The sequence below is a fragment of the Pristis pectinata genome, chromosome 4 (genome assembly GCF_009764475.1).
Source record: "Pristis pectinata isolate sPriPec2 chromosome 4, sPriPec2.1.pri, whole genome shotgun sequence".
Taxonomy (NCBI): Eukaryota; Metazoa; Chordata; class Chondrichthyes; order Rhinopristiformes; family Pristidae; genus Pristis; species Pristis pectinata.
The window spans coordinates 18,914,269-18,938,951 of NC_067408.1; the positions used below are offsets into that span (position 1 = coordinate 18,914,269).

Consider the following 24,683-nt stretch of genomic DNA (forward strand, 5'->3'; position numbering starts at 1 on the left):
TTTGGCCTTCAAGCATGCTTCTCGAAAGAGGAGGCCAAAATCTTACCTGGGATTTAAACTGTGACCTTTCAGGATGAATTTTCAGCAAGCCCATAAGTATGATCTCATGCTGTATTGAGAATTGCATTGCAAGGTCCCACCAAGTTGCTCTGCCTGGCCTTCCATTTGAGTTCTGCTGCTGTGTTTTTCGGATCTCTTGAAAATGAATGGCTGAGGTTACAAAGGCCAAAATAACCCAGGAAATGAAAAGCTCCCAGTCTGCCTTAATGTAAAATTTACATTGCGAAATGGCACAATTATTCACCCATAGTGTTTTCAATTATTACCTCATTTCTGACACAGCGATTACAGGATGATGTACTACCTATCCTTTAACTCCGAAGGATTAATTATTACTCAAATGACCTCTTTCTCCCAAATTAATTTGTTATAAGTAGATCTAACTAATCATATATATGCAGGGTGTTTGGTTATTTCATCCATTGAAATAGGCACATTTTCAAAATAAGTGCAAAAGAGTTCTGTGACTCTAAACGTGTCTGTTAATTATTTCCTCAGGATACTATGGGCAGAAAGGTATAAATACAGACATCCCAAAATCACATTTCCACTCACCATTCCCAGGTTTAACCTTGACTTTTAATTACTCAAGCATTCCAAGATCCCAACCCACGCAGAGCTCCCCAAGAATAACTCTCATCCATATCAAAAAGGCTCCCTTAAAAAAATTCTCAGTATAACACAAAATAATTTAATAAAAAAATGTAAGCTTAAGGAGTTGTGATGCATCAGGCCTGACTCATAGAAACAGCAAAGGTCTTGAAATGTAATCGGATCTTGTGGTTGTAAATCCACTTGAAATCTGAAAGGCTGATTATGGGGCCACAGTGACAAAATTTATGACTGTCCTCATTTCCTTTATGGGATTTTATTGTATCCCACTATTAGGCTGGTGGAGCGGAGAGGGACCTTGTGTAGACATTGATATTATATTGTGCATATCATTGGGAAGGAGGAGAGGCTATCTAGATATTAGTGCTGTGTGTGTGTGTGTGTGTGTGTGTGTGTGTGTGTGTGTGTGTGTGTGTGTGTGTGTGTGTGTGTGTGTGTGTGTGTGTGTGTGTGTGTGTGTGTGTGTGTGTGTGTCCCTGCCCATGCATGCAGGGGCGAGGAGAGATTATGTAGACATTGGAGCTGTATCATGTTGGTGTGGGGAGTGTTTTGGGAAGGAGGAGCAGCAACTGTTTAGACATTGGAGCTGTGTCTTTTGTGTGTGTGTGTATGTATGTGTGTGCCATGTGTCATGTATGTAGGTGGAGGAGTAACTGTGTAGGCATTGGAGCTTTATCTTGTGTGTGTGTGTGTCTGTGTGTTTGTGTAATGTGTGTCATGTGTGTAGGAGGAGTAGTAACTGTGTAGACAGTGGAGCTCTGCCTTGCTTGCAGCGAGGTGGAGGTGAGATGCTATCCAGGCAATGAACTTGTTAGGAAACAGCCTGACGTGCATAGGTCTGTTTCCAGGAACCAACAGGATCAGCACCTGATAATCAGGTGAGTCGATCAGTGAGGAGGAGATGCGGAGAGCAGTCACAGTTTGGAGATGTGTGGAGGGTAGATTGAGCCGGTCAAGGCTCTTGATTTTATTGCAGTGCCCAGAAGAATACTTCTTTCAGGAAGTCTTACATTCACAGTCCACAGCTGAGCCTGCTGCGTCTGGGCTCCAGATCTCCCTAAAGTGGTGTTAGGGTCTGACTACCGTCAGTATCAGACACCAAAGATTGAATCCCAGTGAGACCTTTCCCAGTTTACCTGAAATAAAGGCTTTACCTGCTAACCAGAAATACCCTTGCTGTGTTTACTGTTGCACAATGCAAATTTATGTGCACTTGGTGATCTCTGATTCACAATAATTAGTGGTGGAAGGTTAATGCCGGATGGTGTTGCTATGTGGGAGGAATCCACAGCTTGCACTGCAGCGCAGTATTCAGGCTGCCTGCAGTGTCTCACTCGCATCAGATCCCAGCCTAACTCCCACATCCCTCGATTTCCATTTATGTAGTGCCTTTCATGGAGTAAAATATGCCAAGGTGCTTCACAAGAGCGTTTACCGCGCAAAGGCTGACACTAAGTCTCATAAAAATTTTAAGGGCAAATGACAAAAGGATGGGTCACAGAGGGGGTCTTCTGAGTGGAGAGGGAATTCCAGAATGCATAGCCTTGACCAGAAGAATGCAGCTAGAGGAAGAATTAAGATGCACATTGTAACTCAAACCAACTTTCACATTGTGCACAATATAGTGTCAGACGGTTAGAGAAATTAACAGCTCATGCTGACCAAAAAGCAAGCATCCAGCCTCATCTCATTTTCCATCTCCTGACCCATTGCCTTTTAAGGATGGTACTTGTTTCAATATGTTAACAGCTTCTATTTCTGTCACCCTTTCAGGCAGTGAGTTCAAGGCCCTCACTGCTGTCTCAGTGAAAAAATTTCTCCTCAACTCCCCTCTGTACCAATTATCTAAAATCTATGCCCTCTGATTAGTGGCTTCCCTGCTGAGCGAAGTAGCTCCTTCATTGTAACATATACCTTTGTTATCATGCTATAGCCTCCTCTGTTCCAAGGAAGTGGCTCCATCCTGCCCAATATTTCCTCATTATTAAACAACATCCTTATAAATTGCCTCCATTTTCTCTCCACTGCAGCTGCGTGTAATGTGGTGTCCAAAATTCAATGAAGTACTCTAGTTGTGGCCTAACTAGTGTCTTACATGTTTCTGGGATAACCTCCTGCTTCTCAATTCTTAAATCCTCTTAAACAAAGGAATGCAGGTTCTCATCTTTCTAATCTCCATATTTAAGGTGAATCATATACTTTATCTTTCACTTCCCATTGATTCTTACTTTTCACGCAGTGCATGGGTACAACTTTGACACAGTGCCTCCCTGACCTACCTCTCCGCAGTGCCTTTGACCCATTTCTACATCTGAAGCCAAGTCCCAGCCTGCTCTCATGTTTAACCCAGTTTATAAACTGACATTAGCTCATGCCAAATCCACTTGATCTAAAGTATATTATTTTGACCATCATCCCTATACTTTTTTTGTGAGAATTTGAGACTTTGGTTGGTGAATGGTAAAAAATTTTTACAAGGAACATGGTTCTTGATCATCCAAACTCCTGGGTCAGGCCACAGAACACAGCAAGGCTTCAATTTTCACTCCAGAATGAAATCTCATTGCAATCCATAACCAAGCCCTCAGGATCAATGGCACAATGGTTAATTGTGGATAGGTAGGAAGCTGCTTCATGGCACTTTCATTGACTGATAATCAACAGGTCATTACAATGAAATAGCACAGTCATTCTATAATAGATTTATCGTTAAGTGCCATCTAAATATTAATGAGCACTTTTAATATTTTTCCCTCCCTTCCCTACTGAAGCAATGCACCTCCTTGGTCTGAACTGGCAGCTCCAACCGGCTGATGGACAGATGTTTAAAAATGGAGTCAGAACAGGAGGCCCGAGTGATGTAACAATAGCACCATCTGGTGGCAGAGGTAAAATATCTTTGGTGTGTTCTGTGAAAGACAACTGTGCTCTGCTTGAATTGCCCCAGATAGCTTTTGGCACAGTAAAAGATGATTCATTATTTTTCCCCTTCAGGTAAAGAATCTCCATCCCTTTCCCAAGCCCCACAATTACCCCTACCTCCTACACGACCCCCACTTTGGATCCAGTTATCTATGTCCTTCACTTGGTTTTACATACAAATGGTGTGTCTCAACCCTACTTCAACTGGGAGAGTGATTTGCAGTGCTGCCTTTCTTTTAAGTACCTGCTGTCAAATGTTTACGCAACTGATCTGATGATCACTTGCTGAATTAAGCAGCTTGTTCTATCCCTTTGTTTGTTGCCCCTATCTCCCATCTCCCTTCCATATGCATCGAAGATCAGGAGCACCCCATGCTAATCCCATTCCTCTAACTAGAGTTTTGGATGCAAAATCACATCACTGCAAAAACATTCAGGAGAACTGTGGAAAGATGGTCCAGCACTCATGCCTCCTTCGGCTCCAAAGGTAACGTAGTTGTGAAATCTTTGAGCTCATTGTGAGGCTGATGCCTGTCTGGGTGTTCTACCAGGTGCAGGTGCACTGATCAATCATAAGCAGGAAGGGCAAGGAGAGTGTGGCAATGGGGAGAGGGGGGAGGAGTTATGCTGCTGGTGAGGCTGGTGAATAGTGGTATCACTTCTGTCCTTTTATCAATCCTATGGTTACTAAACTATTTTTGGATGGGACAACAGCACTTCTTTACAAGAAAAGCCAAGCATGTCTGCATTGCAATGGAAAAGTGTGCTAGTCACATGAGAGATGCACTATAAGAGCCAATATTACAACTTGAATCTTCACTCACTGCATACTGGTACTTTTCTGTTCCTCCCCATTAAGACAAATTAAAATTCAAAATAAATAAATGATGATTTTGTTGCTAAGGCCTGAAACCATCGCATCTCTCCATTGTGAGCAACCTCTTATTTATTCATGTCTTTGTTCTAATTGTTCTAAATACTTCTTTTAAAATTCGAACAAAGCAGCTACTTGTGCAGCTGGCGATTGTGCCGCAAGGAAAGAGCGGAACTTGGGTTCCATTAAACATATAATTATCTGAGATCTATTGTAATATTTTATGCTCCGCACAAAAACAGACTTAATTAAATGTTTTTGGTCGCAGTGAATTGGGAAATCCTGTTAAGTGTCTCATTGAATTTACCCCATTTTTCTGTTTTACTGCAACCTTCTTTAATCTGGTATTGTCCCCTTCTCTGATGATTGGTTTGGTGAGCTGATTGCTCCAAAGCTTTAGGAAATACCACTCCCTTTATTATGGAAATCTGTCTTTCAGAACTAAAGCTAAAACAAATGTCAGAAATGAAAATCTATATTAATTTTTGTCATTGGGCTTTGTGACCTTATAGAGTGATCTCCTGCGAGAAATAGTATGCAAAGCATTCCTCTTGTTGGGCCAACCACTCATTATAAGGAAGATGTCAGGGTTGAGAGGAGATTTTTGTTGAGGGTTCATGGAATTTTTGTTCTCCTTCATTTGAATTAGTGCAGTTCTCACTTCAGTTCAATCTCCTGCCAATTTGCTACTGAAACCCTCAACAACTCCAGACTCAACAATTCCGATGATCCTCTGATCCACCCCCCACCTTCCAAGCTCCAAAATCTTGCTCTTCCAAATCTTTGCTGTGTGTCTTTAACTTTTGATGATTCCCCCTCATGGCACAGAAGAGGAGCTGAGACAGATCTACCTTGAACATACTGAATGGTGGGGAAGGCTTGAGGGGCTTGTGCTTGTGCTCCTTTTCTCTTGTGTTTTTCACCTTTGACCCTGTGCTCACTGACAATGGCTTTCAGTCTGACAAAATCTTTCAGCAAAAATTGACAACTCATTTTCAATCCCCTTGCTCTTCCTAATCTTCATGATGTCCCCCAGCCCCAGAATACCCTCCGAATTCTCGCAGTTCCGGCCACTTCTCCAATTCCACTACAGATGTCCATACATTCAGCTAGACTCTGAAATTATTTACTGAAATCCCTCCACCTCTCCCAAAGTTCTTTAAAGCCAATTTAATGTCTATTTTGGCTCAGAGTCAATTCCTGTTATATAATACCGGTGTCAAGCACAATGGGAAGTTATGTTATATGAAAGCCCTTGATAATTGCAAGTTGATGTTGTTTTCATTCTAATTACTAGACCTTGGCATAATTCTACCGCATGCCGAGGTCTAGTAATTCACTAGAGATCACTCAATAAATTCACAAAGCCCAGTGTTAGTTGAATTCACCACAACATTCACATATTGAGATGAATCAAGTTACAGGTGCAGGGTCTCAACCCGAAGTATTTACAATCTTTTTTCTCCCTAAGATGTTGCTCGATCCACTGAGTTCCTCCAGCAGATTGTTTTTTTGTTACAGAAATTGCAGTTGATTTGTTGACGGGTGTGTCTAGGTGTGTGTGCGTGTGTGCGCGTGCACCGTGCTCATGTCTGTGCTGATTCATTTAGCCTCTTCTGCCCGAAGCAGTGTTCTAAATGACTTCACCCTTTCCAATATTAAGAATAACTGAAGTCACTGAATATTTCAGCTGAGAAGTCAGTCGTTCTTAAAAGTCGAGACTGGCCATGAATGAAAGATATAGGTTGGTTTCAGAAGTGTATCAAACGAATGAGTTGCAAACAAAAGAGAGACTGTTTGCAGACACATGCCATGGATGACCAGAAGACACACATTACAGATAATTAGCTAAAGAACTGGAGGAAAAGCATTTGTTTCATGTAGCAAGTTATTATGATCGAGTATGCACTGTCCAAAGAACGGTAGAAGCAATATCAACAGTAACTTGTATGGTGCTTGAAAAGAAAAAAAATTACATGAATGTGGGGAAAGGGAAGATGCAGCATTTATAGTATTCATTTTCACAACATGGGTATCAGTGTCAAGGCCAGCATTTATTGCCCTTCAGCATGTGGTGGGAAGCTCTCTCTCCAAATCCCACAACAATGGTAAAGGAAAGACAATATATTTCCCAATCAGGCTGGAATGCAAATTGTATCCTCTTCCCTCATCTTTCATGGTGGTAGAGATCATGTGTTTGGGAGATGTTGCCAGAATAGTCTGTGCAAGTAACAGCCATGCATTTTGTAGATTATATACATTGCAGCCCAGTTGTGGAGGAAGTGACTACTTAGGATGCTTAGGTGGAGTTCCAATCAAGTGAGCTGAACGGTGTTAACTTCTTGAGTGCTGTTGGAGCTGCACAAGTAAAGCATATTCCATCACACCGCTGAACTGTGCCCTGTAGTTGTTGGAAAATATGGCCTTATTCTGTGAAGAATGATTCCATGGGAATGAAAGTTGAAACACATTACCCGTGACTTTGTTCACTCATTTGTATCACTGGCAGTTAGTTGGTGATTGTGCAGACATCTTATCAGGGCAGGTTATGTTGCGAGATCTTCAGGAAATTTGTGCTGAGCGCAGAGTTGGAGGTTTGATTTTGGGTTGGTTGGCTAATGGCTGTGACTGACACCTGTCAATGCAACAAGAACTGCTTTCCTTCTGTAAGTAATCTCCTCCAACTAATCTACTACAACTGACTGAATGCAGCAATCCCAAAGTAAGTTGGTCTCCAAAAGCTGCAGTGAGGAAGACTTGGTAAAAATGATCTTCCCTTCCCCTGGCCTTGATGAGTGTTTTGGGTGCACACACACTACCTTCAAGAGCTGATGGCACCGTGCACATTAAAGCAATGTGCATTATGCTGAAAATGACATTGTTTGCACATTTCATTCCCACCATAAGTCTAGTCTTACTGATGTAATTTTTGTAGGAATCAACAAAGCTATGACAAACACTCAACAAGTACAAACACTGCAGATGCCGGAAGTTCAAAACAGGAACTGCTGGAAATCTTCAGCTGGTCAATCAGCATCTGTGAAAGTTAATGTTTCAGTTCTCTTCTGATGAAATTGAAACAGTAACAATGTTTGTCTCTTAATAAAGTCATTTGTTTTATCCTCATTGTTCTTTCTAAGCCCTTAAAGACTTAGGGTGCCAATTGCTTCATTTCATTTTCACCAAGTACTTTTCTTTGTTAATGCAAAATTATCATTCGCATTAATGACAGAGTTAAAACAAAGGCTCACGTCAGGAGTTTTTCTCAGTGTTCCTTTCCCTCTGTGATTGGAGTCTGGTCAGCGTTTGCCAAAAGATAATACTGACCTAGATAGAGAACGCCCCGCAGGTCAGATCAGCTATGCACTGTGAACCATCTTTGCCAGCTTTTGCGCAGACAGTAAAATGTCACAACTATTTATCATTTTGTGAATTAAATGATGTAGGTTCAATTACAAACAGTTTTAGCAGAATAGAAGGAAAATTCTCAGTAATTAACAGACTGAAGCCAGCATTCACGGAGAACAGGGTGTCATCCTGAGAGATTGTGTGTGATCACAACTACCCAGGTGAAAGGGTTAAGTGTGAAATGTTCTGCTTCTCTGTCACCATATTTCTCAGCCTGTGTATTATATACCTGAAATATTGCCAGAATTGTTAACATGTATACTTTTTGTGTTCATGTTATTTGAGAAACAAAGCTTAAGTTATTTGCAATAATATTAGAGCTTTCCAGAAGTGTAGGTAAAATTACTGGCTGGCAAATGTCACGGGTGCAACACTTTAAATACAAGAGGAACAAGCTGACAACTCAGTCCCATCAGCTTCTACCACTCTTTTGCTTGCGCTTATCACTGTGCTAACAGTGTATGTACAGCACACAATGAACAAAAGGTGACAATTCACAGTTGGTGCTGTACAAATCATAGATCTAGGTGTCAACTTCGATACATGTAGAAAAGTGAGCTTACAAGGCCTTCACTTGTAGACTGTAAATCGTGTAACCCAGCAGAATAGGAGAACTTGATAGCTAGGAGCAGGAACAAACTATATCTGTGATGAAGGAATTGGCTTGTAAGGCTTCATTCAGTACTGAAGTGAGTACGAGCAAGTGCAGCAAGCTTAAGCAGACAGCATGTATGAGTGTGACAGTTATACAAGTCTAAGCTTTTCTAACTGTGCTTTATGGTTCAGAACCCACAAATGTTGAGTGGATGCAAGTCATCCTCAAGCCTGAGGGACTGCCAAGAAGAAAACCGTTCATTAACAAAAAAAAGTGCATTTATAAAATGTCTTGAACATGGTAAAGCATCCCAAGGCACTTCACAGGAACATAATCACACAAAAATTAACATCACAGCTACTCCATCTTTGTCAAACACTTCCTGTAGAATCCTGCAAATCTGATCCTGTTCTTTGCAAAACTCATGCAATAGCAAGGTCAATCTGCATTTTCAATATGTACAATTCATACTGCATTTTAATATCAAATAAATGGTGCAATTTTCATTTAATAATTTTCAAACGTTTCAGAAGTCAGGCCTCTGATCATATGTGGATAATCACCATATCACTTTAAGACCAATAATATTCTCAGAATTAATAACATGAGAGAATCCCAATTAGGAAGCCAATCCTGGTGAAATGTCATAAGCAGTGAATTCTCCTCTTGGCTTCCCTTAACATCTGGTGGCGCTGAATCGTTGCCGTGATGTAATTTAGTACCCCTCACAGTTCCCTGCACCCCATGTAGGTCCATCAGCACCCATGGCTTACACATAAAAAAGAAAGATTTTAAAAAAGCCTTTCATATTTTCAGTGTCTCCCAAATTGCTTTACAGCTGTTGAATTACTTATTTGTCCCTAAATTACCACATTCCTGTTTGTGGGAGCTAACTGTGCACATATTGCCTGTGGTGTTTCACACATCACAAAAGTAACTATATTTCATAATGTACTTCATTGGCTATAAATGGCTTTGGGATGGACCTAAGACCATGAAAGGTGCTAAATAAATGCAAATTCATCTCCTTTTCCCAGTGAAGGCTATTGTATAGATTTCTTGATATAAATATGAAACATTTTTTCATAATTTACTTAATCATTTGCATATCACATCCAAAGAAACCATCCTTAAAGAATTAAAATAAGGTTCCATTACAAGTTTCCATCTGGATGATGAGATTGTCAGCTTACACAGTGAGAAAGAGAGTTCCAAAGACTAAGATGAAAAACACCTTGATACTGGAGGAACTCAGCAGGTCAGGGAGGCCAGCACGAACATTGAATTCTCCCACTTTAAGTAATCGCCACCCCCAGCCCCAACCATGCCTCTTCTTTTCTTCCCTTTACTAGCCTCTTCTCTCTTTTTCTACCCCTCTTTGTTCCTCCTTACCTTTGACCCATCCCCCAAAGGATCTGCTCTCCTCTCCTCCCCAACACCTGTCTACCACTATCTGTTACCTGCATCTACCTATCACCACCTTGTGCCCACCCCGCCTCCCCTCTTTTGTCCACCTATCACTGCTCTGCTTTTCCCTCCTATATATCGGGCTTCCCCTTTCCTTATCTTCTGTCCTGAAGAAGGGTCCTGACCCGAAACGTTGACCGCCTGCTTTTTTCCACGGATGCTGCCTGGCCTGCTGAGTTCCTCCAGCATCATAGTGTTTTTCATCTAGATTCCAGCATCTGCAGTTCTTTGTTTCTCCTAAGAGAACTTCGTAAGAGAAAAATAGTTTGCTCCATCTCTATCTTCAGTGGGTAGCCCTTGTTTTTAAGCAGTGACCCTTAGTTCTAGATTTCCCCATGAGAAGAAATGTCCTCTCTACATCCAACTTGTCAAGACCACTCAGGATCTTATTTGTTTCAGTCAAGCCCCCTCTCATTTTACTAAACTCAGTGGATACAAGCCTAAATGTGGATTTTCTTATATTATTAATTATGAAAATGTTATTGATCTTAATGTGCTACAGTGATTATCCACAAATAATCAGAGCTCTGACCTTTGAACAATTTGAAAAGTTATTAATATCCAACTTTTCCTCATAAGGAAACATGCCCATTTTACATATCAGTCTAGTAAACCTCTGAACTGCTTCTAATGCATTAACATCCTTTCTTAAATAAAGAGACCAACATTGTACTGGTGCACCAGATGTGGTCTCACCAGCACACCCAGATAGCTCTGCACCTCAAGTCTCTGCAATCTTGCACCATTTAAATAACATGTTTTTATTTATCCTGCTAAAATGTTCAGTTTTCCCACATTATACTTCATTTGTGAGACCTTTGCTCAATCACTTAGTCAATCTATAATCCCTATGTATGTTTATATGCTTTTTAAAGTTACTTTCCTATCTATTTTAGTGCATCAGCACATGTAACAACTATACCTTCAATGTCTTCCTCCATATCAGGTGAATAAACTGTAAGACATTGAAGCCCCAGTAATGAACTTCGTGGGACACAACACGTTAAATCGTACCAAACAGGAAAAAAATCTATGCCTACCCTCTCTCTCCTGTTAGCCAGCCAGTCTTCTATCCCCACCAAAGTTACTTCTGCACAGTGAGCTTTAATTTTCTGCAATAATCTTTGATGTTGTACCATATCAAATGCATTCTGGAAATGTAAGTATAGAACATCCATGCATTTCCCTTAATCCAGAGAACTTCAAAGAACTCCAATAAATTAGTTAAACATGATTTTGTGAAATGGAAGCCACATGATTAGACATGATTTCCATTTCACAAAATCATGTTGACTTTGCCCAATTACCCTGATACTATCTAAATGTCCTGCTAAAACAGCTCTAAATATAGCTTCCAACATTTTCCCAATGAAAGATATTAAGCCAACTGGCCTTTCCTGCTTTCTCTCTCTCTTGTCTTTTGAACAAATATTTGATATTTTCCAATCTGATGGCACCTTCCCTAAGTTTACTTTATTTTGCAAAATTAAAACCAACTATCTTGCTAGTCTATGCATCAATCACATCACATGTTCAGTTTTTTTTCCAGGGCAGGCTATCAGGCTGTATCATGCTCTTCTTACTTAAAAAGTGTTATCTGCAGATGGATAATATACACAGTCAAGGATTGACTTGTGCAGGATGTAGTGGAAGGAGAGAAGTTGATGTTGTGATCTCTGATTATACTAACCTGTATGCAGGCAAGTTCCCTTTGTTGCAATCTCTGTTGCTGACACTAAGATCAATGCCTGGTGTCCTTTTGCGTTGCCTGAGGTGTTTAGTGCTGGTGTGAGTTAAAAGATCGAGCCATCCTTGTCTTACCTGGATACATCTAATATAGGAATTAGCCTGGGAAGTGGAGAGATCCCTAACGAAGCATTTCATCCATTAATTTAAATGGAAAATGAATTGAACATAATCCATAAACACCTCTCTGCCTGATTTTCCTGTTGTCTCCGCACTCAACAGTTGTAACATCTGTCAGGTGCAAGGAGACCTGCCCCTAGTAATGGATCATTTTTAATAGGTGGTCATTTCATTTGTAGGTTTCATGCCACCCACTTCTTACTTGAAGAACGTACATCTTCTCAAGGATGACAGCAGTTCCTGAGGTCAAAAAAAATCATCTGAACAGTACATTGCTTTAATCAATTGTTGCTCAGTTCAGACTAACAAGACCCACCTTTCTTGTCTGTGAGGCAAGTGCACAAATCAACCACAGTCAACTGAAGGAATGACATTGACTGCTTGCCTGTTGCCTAGATAACTTTCCAGTGTGAGGAGAGCACAACAGAAGGATTTCTTTGGCGAGGCTGGGGAAATTTACTGTGTGTTCACTCTGTCAGACTGACAGATTTTAAAATGCTTGAACAGACTTTGGACCACACCACCTATACGTTATGTACACAGTTGCACTGATAAACTGCAATTGTTCACGGATGATGTTGAATTAAGAGCATCTCAGCCTGCTGTGCGCATCACCATGCATTGTGCAAGTGTACTTTAGCCCAGTCTGTGCAAGGCTGCAGAACACTATGCAAGCAGTATGTAGGTTTCCTATTCTACCCTCTAATCTTCCAGTCCATTCCCTAACTCGCCCAAGTTTACCAGCCAGCATCTGATGCCATAACACAGATTCAAATTTGTTACACCATCTGGAGACAAAATGCAGAACAGTTTAGGAAGTAAACATGTGCTACCATCCTTCCAATGAGTAAGCCAGCACTGTTATAATCATTATTAATGGGGCTAGTGGGATAGGTCTTTTTTATATGATTCCCTCACTTGTTCTCAGTGAAAAAGGTGCAGGCAATATGAATCAACAGTGGATTTGAGGTGGAAGATCATCCATGAACTTATTGATAGGTAGGACAGGCTTGAGATGATGTAATTCTCCAATTATTATGATCCTCTACTCATGCAGGTACCATCAAACAGGATGAACCTGTACTGTGTTTAACATGATTTCTGTCTAAATAACAGAAACTATTTCCTCCAGTGGTAAGTTTGTCAACAAGAGTATTCAAACCAAGCCAATTAGGAGTGAAATCACAAAGCATCTTTGCTTACAAAGCATAATGGAAATCTGGAGCTCTCTTCCCAAATGGGATAACTGATACTGGGTCAACTAAAATTTTCAAGACTGAGATTGATCTACATTTATTCACTATGAGTATCAAGGGATTTTCATAAAATGCAAAAAAAAAAACAACCAAAACCAGATGTAGGTCAGCCATAAACCTACAGACTTGCGGGACTGAATGGTCTACTCATGCTATATAAACTCCCAGTGTAATTCATTAGCCACGAATGTATTTGGGATGTCCTGATGGCAAAAAAGGTGGTGCATAAATGAAACTCTTTTCAATGAATGATGCTCTTTCTTCAAACAGTGTTAGATAGAGCAAATCATTTCTGTACATACAGATAGAACAAATATAGAAACATGGAGCAGGAGTGGACCATTTGGCTCTTCAAACCTGCTTACCATTCAATATGATCATGGATGATCATCCAAATACAGTACCTTTTCCTGCTTTTTCCACATATCATTTGAACTCTTTAGAACCATATCTAACTCCCTCTTGAATATATTTAACGGTTTGACCTCAACTGCCTTAGTGGTAGAGAATTACTCGGGTTTTGCATTGTTTAGGTGAAAAAATGTCTCCTCATCTCTGTCCTAAAGTGCTTTCTCTGAAGCTGTGATCCCTGGTTTTGAACTTCACCTCAAAAACATCCTTCTTGCATTTGGTGTCCCCAGGCCCATCCATATTTTATACATTTCAATGAGATCCCTTCCCATTCTTCTAAACTTCAGCGAATATAAACCCAATTAATCCAATCTCTCTTTATACATCAGTCCTGTAATCAGTCAGATGAACCTTTGCCACCCTCCATCCATAGTAAATACATCCCTCCTCAGCTAAGGAGACCAAAACTGCACACTATGCCCAAGGCACCATCCAATAGGATGTCCTTGCCCCTAAACTCAATTCCTCTTGCTATGAAGGTTGACATGCCATTTGTCTTCTGAACTGCTTCCTTTCATTGGCTGGTGTACAAAGACACCTACAGTAGGTCTTGTTACAGCTCCCCCTTCCTTTCAGACAATAATTTGCCTTTCTTTTTTTTTGTCACCTAAATGGATAAAATCACAATTATCCAAATTATACTGTATTTGCCATGCATTTGCCACTCCTTCAACTTGTCTAAATTACCTTGGAGCCTTTTTGCATCCAAATCACAGCTCACACTTATACTCAACTTCATGTTGTCTGCAGTTTTGGAGACATTACATTTAATTCCCCAATTTAAATTATTAATATATATCATGAACAGCTGTGGATTAAGCACTGAGCCCTGCAGTACCTCACTCGTCACTTCCTGCCATTTGGAAGAGGACCTTTTTATTCCTACTCCTTGTTTCCTGACTGCCAATCAGTTCTCTATCTATGTCAGTGAATTTCCCCCAATCCCTCATTCTTTAATTTTGCACACTCATCTATCTGGGACCTCATCAAAAGCTTGCTGAACAAGTTAATAATTTGCATGAAAGTGTTGAAAATTATAATAAGGTCACACCATTGTTTTGAGTGTAGAGAGGTGAACTTTCCAATATTGCCTTGTATAATTCATACCAACAGTGATTTTGGGCAGTGCCCCACAATAACTTGAGAGATTTTCCAGTAAACAGCTCATGCCTTCAGGTCCCTGAGATAGCAATCTGCTTAAACTCCAGAGCGGAGTTTAAAGATAAGCAGAATCAGTACAGCCAGGTGCCAAGGCATTGTTATCTTCTGGATTTTCTGTATCTATTTAGAGGAGCCTTCCCTCTTGAAAGGGGTAGGAAGAGCCATATGACTGGTGGCTATCATTTGGACGTCAATTGACAAAAGTCTGTCACTGAGATTCCCAGATGAATGATTTCTGGCACTATTTTGGATGATCAGATATTCAATGTGGACAAGTGAGCCCTGAGGTTTCTCTTGGCCTATAAAGATATAGATTAGGAGTTAAAATTCCAGATGGGCCCCGAGGACATCAGCAGCAGCAAGAACCAATCTGCATTTTCAAACTCTGGCTTTGAGGTTTATCCTTGACACATGCCGTTTAGAATTTGAGAAACCAGGATGAGGAGCCATGTCTTGTGCTCCATTTTAATAGCCTCAAATTACCCAGTTTCTTTTGGGTAAGGAGTTACAAAAGCATCCTTAATATAAAAGTTTACAATACAGTATTGGTATTGGTATATTATTGTCACTTGTACTGAGGTACAGTGAAAAACTTGTCTTGCATACCAATCGTATTCATTACATGAATTCATTACACAGTGCAGGTCAATTCACTACACAGTGCAGTTACATTGAGTTAGTACAGAGTGCATTGAGGTAGTACAGGTAAAAACAGAAACAGTACAGAGTAAAGTGTCACAGCTACAGAGAAAGTGCAGTGCAATAAGGTGCAAGGTCACAACAAGGTAAATCGTGAGGTCAGAGTCCATCTCATCGTATAAGGGAACCGTTCAATAGCCTTATCACAGTGGGATAGAAGCTGTCCTTAAGCCTGGTGGTATGTGCCCTTATGTACCTGGTGGTACATAAGATGCCTGCAGCACCAGTAAGCATCTGTTTACGAGGAAAGAGTGTTAAGTGGATTTCAAGGAATAACATTGGCCTGTTGTGATCTGAATTTCCTACACAGGATTACAGAATCATTATTCCCTCTCTGAGATCTATACAGCTTGGTACTACCTTGTTATAGCTGTTGCTTGTCTCTCAATAAACCTGCAGTCATTGCATCCAATTTGTTAATTCCTGGGCAATATGGAGCATGCCGGTAATTGGTGGTCAGTGAGAACAGTGTATAATCTGCAGAACACACACTGCTTGAACTAATTTCAAGACTGCAATATCAGTGTGTCATCCAGATCACTGCTTTGATCCGCTCAAACTTTACTCAAGCAACTTCTAATGCATCATGAACTCTTCAGTGAGATCTGTCTTGGATTCATTCCCAGACATCCATTATTCTGCAAGAGACCACCTGAGCCCCTTGATTAAATTACAGCCTGTGAATCACTCCCAGTTATCTATTCTGCTCTATAAGATAATAAGCAAAACTTGTTGACAACTTATTTCAAAGGAATCCAATATGGTTTGAAGGATATTCTCCACAGTATAGGTGTGTAATCTCTCAACTTCCTCGAGTACCAGACAGCTACTCAGATGACTCTTCACAGTTCAAGTGGTGCAAGTGAGTCTGGAGATTTCATAATTACACCATTAGAACCTAGGAGAATTGGTTCCAACTGGCTAATGTTAGCAACAACACAGCTTTAAAGCCTACAGAGAAACACATACGTAGGTTGGATGAAATCCTCACCAAGAGATGTGGACAAGCTGGGATTTCAGCCATGTGTGGGCATGTTCAACCTCCACACTTGGAGAGCATGAGACCCAATGGCATGTGCTTTGCCACTAAATAATTTGCTCTGGTTTAGATGCAGGCTTTAATCATTCCAATGAAACTAGCTCAGCAAAGTTAATTGGTGGCAATGGGGACTTGGAGAGGGTGGGAGGGGTCACAGGGGTAGGTCATGTTTCAGCCTACCCACACAGATTAATCTTGCAAATCTACTGGGCCAGTTAGTGGAAGGAAGGTTTCTGAATTTCTGCAGCACATGGTAAATAGCCCTTATAGCGCAGTGTTGCCTCTAAAAATATTGTCTAAGCTATGATAGCATCAGGGACCTATTAATGCTATTCCTTCACATTTAAGCAATAAGCATGTTCCAGAGCCTGAAGTCAGTGAAGGGTCACCCCCTCTTGCTGTTAATATGATTTTATTTAACTTCAGCAAGAGTCATGAACATTGAATTTGCACCATTGTAATGGTGAATCTAATTTGCAGAGTTCAAGTAATGGTACAAAAGTACCAGGAAATTGTGGGAGCAGTAACATCGGCCATTACTTACATCACACCATAATGTCCTGATACTTTCACACACCATTGCTCTCCATGCAAATCAATTCTTTGATTAAGATTATTGTGAATGCCATTGTGATCACTGCAGCCACTGGCATCATTGCAGATAGGATTGGCTGGTTCAGCATGTTTCATGCTGTTTAAGAAATAATCCATACGACAATCCAAGCAGCAAGCCAGGAATAGCTCAAGGCTAAAAGCCTCTGGTTTCCTTTAGTTCATATATTCTCAGTGGGAAGGGCAAGAGGAAGTCAATATTCCTTTTGAAGAACCAGTAAATAGATACCAAAAACAGGGCATGAGGCAAATTAGTCCTCTGCAATTTAAATATACTGTATGTTTGTTTCTGCCCATTCAACCTACAAGCATTCGTTTTCAAAGATCTGACAGTCATCACATCCCAGCAGTTTATCATTTTGGCCACTGGTGTTCCCTGTTCACCACTAAGCAGGCTGCAACACGTTCTATGTAATTTCTCTTGCAAATCATGGCATAAATGTGCAGCTGGAGGTTGGAATGTCTAACAGGCTAATTTACTGTTTGTCACCAATGTTGCCATTGCATCAAATATGTTTTAACAGCCCATTAGCTGTTGCTCGGTACTTGTTGTAAAGTTGTATTTCATTGTGAAATGTTGTTTATGAAGGTTCAAGTGGTTGTACAATTGGACCATGTGCCATTGTTTCTAATGCACTATGTGGTAGTGATTTTCTTGAACCTTGTTCACTGAATAATAGGCCTCACGTAATTCAGCTCACTGAACGGGGGAGTACCCTGTGCAATGCATGCATAAATATGTACCCAGAGTAAATATGCTGAATTGGCATTGATGCTACCCAAATGAGCCTTGTTGAAACACCTGATGCTGTGTGAAACATGTAGGAGAAAGCCTGACTTAAAGATAGCAGAATATCGAACAGTCCCAACCTTTGCTGTCCAATGGAATCCTTAACTACATGCAAGTGCTTAGGGAATTGGGATGGCTCAGTGGGGCAGCAGTTAATGCTGCTGCCTCACAGCTCCAGGGATTCTGGTTCAATTCTGACCCTGCACATTCTCCTCTTGACCCCATGGGTTTCCTCAGGTGCTTTGGTTTCCTCCCATTTCCCAAAGTCATGCTGGTGGGTGAATTAGCTGCTGTGAGTTACCCCAACTGTAGGTAAGTGACAAAAGAAAGAAAGGGAGTTGATAGGCATGTGAGGGAGAATGAGCTGTGGGCTTACAGGGAAATATAAAGAGGGAGAATGAGACAATTGGGAGCTGGTATGTGGGCAAGAAATGAAGAATTTGTGGCCAGTAGGGACAGGATAGGTGCCAGATGTAAAGGTTACCTTGCCAGAAGGTGGAGAACTATCCTGCCAGAAGTGAATAACCCATCAACATTCAAGGAGCACAGGCCATACATGCATCTGGGAGATAAGTAATACATCCAAAGGCTATCGTTCATCATATGGGCCAAGCTCCAACTGGAAAGCCATGTCTTAGCCATTCTTCCTGTGACAGTGAAGTCCACGGCAGACCACCATCTTTTGCTTACAGCTCATGAATGACAGATGGTGTATGTTTGCCATATGAGGAGAGATTGAGTAGACTGGGATGGTATTCTCTAGAGTTCAGAAGAATGAGAGGAGATCTCATGGAACCATATGAAATTCTTAAGGGCTTGATAGGCGAGATGCAGGGAAGATGTTCCCCCTGGCTAAGGGAACATCGGCCATAGTTTCAGGGTAGCCTGACTGAGATGAGAAGCAAGTTCTTCACTCAGAGGGTGATGATCTTCTCACAGAGGGAGGTGAACTCTCTAGTCCAGAGGATTGTGGAGGCTAGGTAATTAGGGATATTTAAAGGGGAAGTAGACATGTTTTTGAAAGGGAATTGAGGGCTTTTGAGGAACTGGCGCAGAAGAGGAATTGGGGCCCGGGCCTGATCAACCATGATCATGTTGAATGGCTTGAGGGTCCCAGTGGCCTGCGCCTGCTCCTATTTTCTTATGTTTTTATGCAATGACTCATTGGAATTTTCTATCCAGCAGGGCTGGGGTGCAGAAGCCATTGAGTCCATTCAAAACAGAGATCATTAAGGGAATCAAGGGATGTGGAGGCAATGAGCATCTTGTCTTAAAGAAATGCGAGCACAGCAGCAACAGCTGGCTGCTGCTGGAGCTATGACTCCCTCAAGTCCACCTTAGGGATGATCTCTAATGTAATAAGCAACACATCCTTGCTGACTGGATGCTGCAATCATGATAATTAGCTGTGCACATGAATTTAAGATGTGAGGTGCACTGGGTCAAACTGACATTCGTTAGTTCAACATTTAACAGCAGAATCCAATTTCTCAGCCTTTGACTTTGTAATTAGTTGTACTCTGCATATACTCTAGCCCAGTAATGAAATCCTCTCTACCTTTCATAGTAAATCCATTTCTCTCTCTCCATTTCACAGTCACTACTCTCTCCAGGCTCTGGCCCCTTCTCTCCCTTCAATTCTTATCCACTTCTGTTTCCTTAAGGTCTTGCAGCTCTGATTCCTTTCCGTCTGCCAGTTCAAACTGCATCTCTGCCCAGTTCTTTCCCTCAGTTCCCTTGCAACTTGTTTCCATGTACCTCCACATTTAGTTATAACCGAACTATACTTCAGATCAATTTTTAAAAGTTTTTTAAGGGGTGCTGGGGATAAATAACCCAGTTTTAACAGAACTGCAGTGCAAATTGAAAACGAAAATTACTGCATTCTCCGAGTAACTGCAGCAAAGTTTAGAACACAGCCATGTTTGGAAAAATGAATAGCGAAGTTTGGGCTGCACCAATTTGTGAGGAATCAGTCGACCATTTGAATACTGGAAAAAGAAGACTTTCAGTCCATCAGCATCTCATCTCTATTTAAGTGCAAACAGCATGGTTAGAGTCAGTAGGGAAATTGAGGGATAAAATAAAATACGTAATTGCTATATGAAACCTTTCTTAGATTATTTATTGTTTTGTTCTAGCAGATGTGTAAGTACAGTAGAAAACAAACAGGAAAAACACTGCATAACTTGCATTGGAGTAGGGGCCTGGATGTATTTTCCTATTTATTTAGCACAAATGTTTTATATAGCATGATGATGCTCAGGTAGGGTACCACTGATAAGACATCAGGAAGTATTTTTTTAGTTTGTGAGGAGAACAAACAAGTAAACAAATATACAAAATAAATAACATGTCAGCGCTGGCAAAATAACTTTTTGTTATCAATAGTCACTGAATTCTCATGTTCTTGGTGAAGCCAGCCACCACACACCCATTAAAACACAAGGTGAAAGTGCCACTGCACAAAATACACTATTGTAGTCAGAAGCATTCTTTGTTACAAGATCTTATGGGCTTAGATGTGCTGTTTTAACATGGGAGTGTTCCAGCAGTTGATTTCCAGAAAATATTGGGAATGGCTTCTCCTGAAAATGGTCCTGATACATGAGCATTCTAAGCTGACAGACATCACAACTGATGGTTCAGTAAATTTTCCATTTGTATTGGTGTTGTCAATTCAACTATTCCAGATTTTCCCAAATGGATTTCTTTTATGCCCTTGCTAGCCTGTAATGCGGTCCTGTCAGGTTTGGTCCAGATTAGTGAAAATCAAAAGAACTGCAGTTTCTGGAGGTGTAAATAAACAGAAGATGCTGGAGATCTCAGCAGGACAGGCAGCATCTGTGGGAAGAGAAACAGACTTTATGTTTCAGGTCAAAGGTTGTTTTATTTTTTATTTTATTATTTGTCATCAGAATGCTCATTTTCAGCGAGAAGAAAGTGATGATCCCACTGTCACCACTTCCAGTCTCCAAGTGTTTATCAATAGGAAATTAATGCTAAATTCACCATCCTTCCTTCTCCCAATAGCCCTTGACTGCATTCTCCAGGAGCAGAATCTGTTTCTTCTCAAACCCTAGTCCAACATTTCCTTAACTATTTTCTTATTCTAATACCCTATCTAATGGGGATAAATATAAACACCACTACTGCCCCCCCTCCCCCTCCCCATCCCAAATCACCCATGGGAGTCAAATTAGCAACCCATTTTACACCCCAACTGACTTTACATTCTGCTGACTGCAAAGGTAGGAAAAATAAGTCGGCCTGTAAAACAGGAGACCAAGTTAATCCCATCTGTTCCACCGAGTGAGTTAGTTTAATGCGAAGCTCCTGTTTGTGTGCACTTATTTCTAGTGTGGAATGATCCTGCTCAAATTCTTTTTTTTTGACTGAGGGACCGACTGTGTTCTCTGCATGAATTCTAATTTTCAAATAATGTATTTTCACTCTTCATTTCCAAACTCTGAGAATAATGGAGGTAATCACATCATATGAAAAAAATTAGCCCAGTCAGATGATTATTCATCTTATTTTGCAAATTAATTTGGAATTAGAAAGGAAAGTCAGGACAACAGAAAACCAAACTCTTGCTTTCCTGGGATGCAGCTGCCATGAAATGAGTAAAAACATTTATGTGCATTTCCTTGTTCTTACACTGTTAGCCTGTCAGTACACATGCTGGACACTGCTTTGAGCTTCCTTTCTTTTCTTTTATAGGGACAGTTGCTATTAAAAATAGCAGCATTGATTTGGGAGATGTGGACATCGGTCGAAGAGTGTCACAGGAAGTGCCTCCAGCAGTGTTTTGGAGATCTCAGTTATATATTGAACGGCCACAGTTTGTTAAGTTTAACGTCTCTCTGGGGAAGGATGCACTTTTTGGCTTGTACATAAGGAAAGGCCTTCATCCTTCGCACACTCAGGTAAGGATACTGATTCTGGTTTCAAATTCGAACCTTGCAATTTATTCTGTTTAAGCTATTATTACAAAATGAAGTAAATTGAAAATGGCATGATGAAATGAAAGGAGTGCTTGTTGCTGAAGAAACAGCAATAGAGCACCATAGCGAAGTAGGGACAGTGTGCAGGGAGAACACGGTTCTTTACCACTCTATGTGGATGGCACTGGATGGGTGAGGGGTGACATATGATTCTGCAGGGCCTTTTTATTCTGTGATGACTGTGAGGGGCCGTTTGGTCTTGTGATGTCTGCATAAAGGGGGGCATTTGGGTCTCTGGGCATTATATGGAGAGGATATTCAGTTGGATGGAAATTGTGAGGGGTGCAGAGTTCTATGAGGAGTGTGTCAGGAGGTCACTTGCTTCTGTGAGAACTGTGTAGAGAGGGCATTTGTTTCTGTAGAAACTGTGAGGGAACACTGTTCTGTGGGGAGGCCCTTAATTTTGTGGGACTTTATTGGAGGAGGAGCAATTGTTTCTGAGGGATCTGTGAGGAAGGACTCTCGGTCAATATGGGGGCACAATTCTGCAGAGAGTCCGTTGGGAGGACATTTAGTTCTGTGGAGATTATGTGGGAAGTGCACTTTGTTTAGTCGGAACTATATGAGGAAGACATTTGATTCTGAGGGATCTATTTGGGGAGAGCACTTGGTTCTGTTGGAAATGTTTGGGGATCCCATTCAGTGCTGCAGATATATGGTAAGGAAGTCACTTCCTGTACCAGGATAATGCTGAGATTCAGGATGGTATTGAGAGGCAGGTTCATTTCTCTGGTCAGTATTGGAAGGGTGTGTACAGTATTCTGGGGTACGAGTGCCAGAACAATGATAACATGACCCCTTGTTGCTGTGGGGATGTTCATTTGCTTCTGGTGACAATGTTAAGGGCCATCTCATGATGGGCCTGCCAAGTGTGGCGATGATGATGAACGTTAAGCTGCAGCTCCCAGGGCAATTGAATGATGTGTGTTTGCAGTGGGGCACTAATGAGGAGATGTTTGCTGTCATGGGAACAGCAATAAGATGTGCATTTGTAGCACTCAGGACATTTACAAAGAGTACTTGCTATCGGAGCTTGCTGCCCTTAGGACTGTCAGGAAGCACTTGCTCAGTAGCATGGGAACAGCACTGAGGCAGATGCTTCCTGACAGACAGATGCCAAATGGAAGCTGCAACACTTCATCAGGGAAAGACATGAAGTGCCCAGTCACTTCAATCGCTATCTTATGCAACTTTAAAAAGGAAACAAGCTGCCATTTACAATGATATTCTGGCATTATTGCATGAATGAAAGAGAGAGGCTTTAAACATGTGAGTCCTGCACACAATAAATGGGACCTGACAGGACAACTCATTACGTACAACTAATGTCTTGCTCTCCTGCACCACAGAATCTCAATCCTGAAAACTGTTATAAATCTCGTTGATTGCTTGAAATTGCTGCATTCTGTTGATCGCTGTAGATTGAGATTTCATTGAGGTTCCTCTTACTTACACATTCCAACAAGTAATGAGGCTGTCAGCCCAAGGAGTGATTTCTAAACAGAGGGAGTGAGGCTCAAAACACAAGGTGGTGGCTCAGATAGGAAGTGCCTTGTCCATTTACTATATTAGTGTATTAAGATTTTGCACTGATATGACATCTTTCACAACCTCTGACCATCTAAAAGTACTTTGTTAATGAAGTATGTGTGAAAGTATAGGAAATCCAACATCTGATTAACACACAGCAAGCTCCCGTAAGCAGCATTGTGCTAATGACAAGATAATATGTGTTTAAGTGTTGTGTATCTGAAAAATAGGTAGCTGTATGGTTTAGAATGTGATCTCTTTTCTCCTTATTTTCCTTGATTGACCCATAAACACACACACACTTCACCCTCCCCCATTTCCCTCCCAACATCTATGAGGCACTAACTCATGCTGAGGTGCTGCTGGTTCATCCATGTTGAAGCTCTTCTGCTAGTTTTGTCAAACTGACATACGCCATGTGTGAGTGTGGCTTAGAGAGTGAGCTCTAACAGCCTGTTAACTCATGGGGGCCATTATATTTGAACCTCATTTTGATCTCACACAACATCAGCACTTGCATTTCTGATAATCCTTGAGGAATAGCCCAATACATCACATAACAGCTGAGTAAAAGTAGGCACAGCCAAAGAAAACAATCTGTTCTCTTTATCCATTGATTTGTATTAAGCAAACTCCATCAAGTAATATGTCTTGAGAGAGCCTGTGAAAACCTGAGCCCAAAATCAATTCGTACAGGGAATTATGCCTATGGTGAATTTATGGGCCTGTTCCATTTTAAGCCTTATGTAGCTATTTCTCCGGTGCTCTTTGTTTGCATACAAAGATTTTAATATAGAACTTCAATCCAAGGTACATAACAGGAGTATAATCAGACAAAATATGGCATGGAGCCACATACAAAAATGTTGAGATAGGTAAGCAAAAACCTAGGAAAGAAATGGGTTCATGGGATGTTCTCGAGGACCCTTGCTGTACATGACAGCTCATCTGTTTACCAGTCTTCAATCTAAACTAGCTAACTGGTTGGCAGCAGCCTTATGAAGACATACAAATATACAGATTAGGAGCAGAAATCTCCTTGAGCCTGCTCTGCCATTAAGTAAGATCATAATTATCTGATTGTAACCACAACTCTGCATTCCCACCTACCCCTGTAACCTTTCAACCACTTGCTTTTCAAGAATCTACGTCTGCCTTAAAAGTATGCAAAGACTTTGCTCTTTGAAGAGGAGTTTAAAACTCTGAGAGAGAAGGATTCAACTCAACTCTGTGTTAAATGGGTGACCCCTTATGTTTAAACAGTGATCATCAGTTCCAGACTTGCCCACAAGAGGAAACATTCAGTTCACATCCACCCTAAGGAAACCCCTCAGGATCTTATGTATTTCAGTCAATCCAGCAATCATTTCCAGC

General features: G+C 41.0%; 1 protein-coding gene across 1 annotated transcript in view; it reads left to right on the forward strand.

Moving 5' to 3' along the window:
• LOC127569407 (teneurin-2-like) overlaps nt 1–24,683 on the forward strand; it is a 603,649-nt gene that overhangs the window by 453,186 nt on the left and 125,780 nt on the right. Inside the window, 2 exon segments of the mRNA XM_052014021.1 lie at nt 3,444–3,560; nt 21,496–21,701. Of these exon segments, the coding sequence (XP_051869981.1) occupies nt 3,444–3,560; nt 21,496–21,701 (323 nt within the window).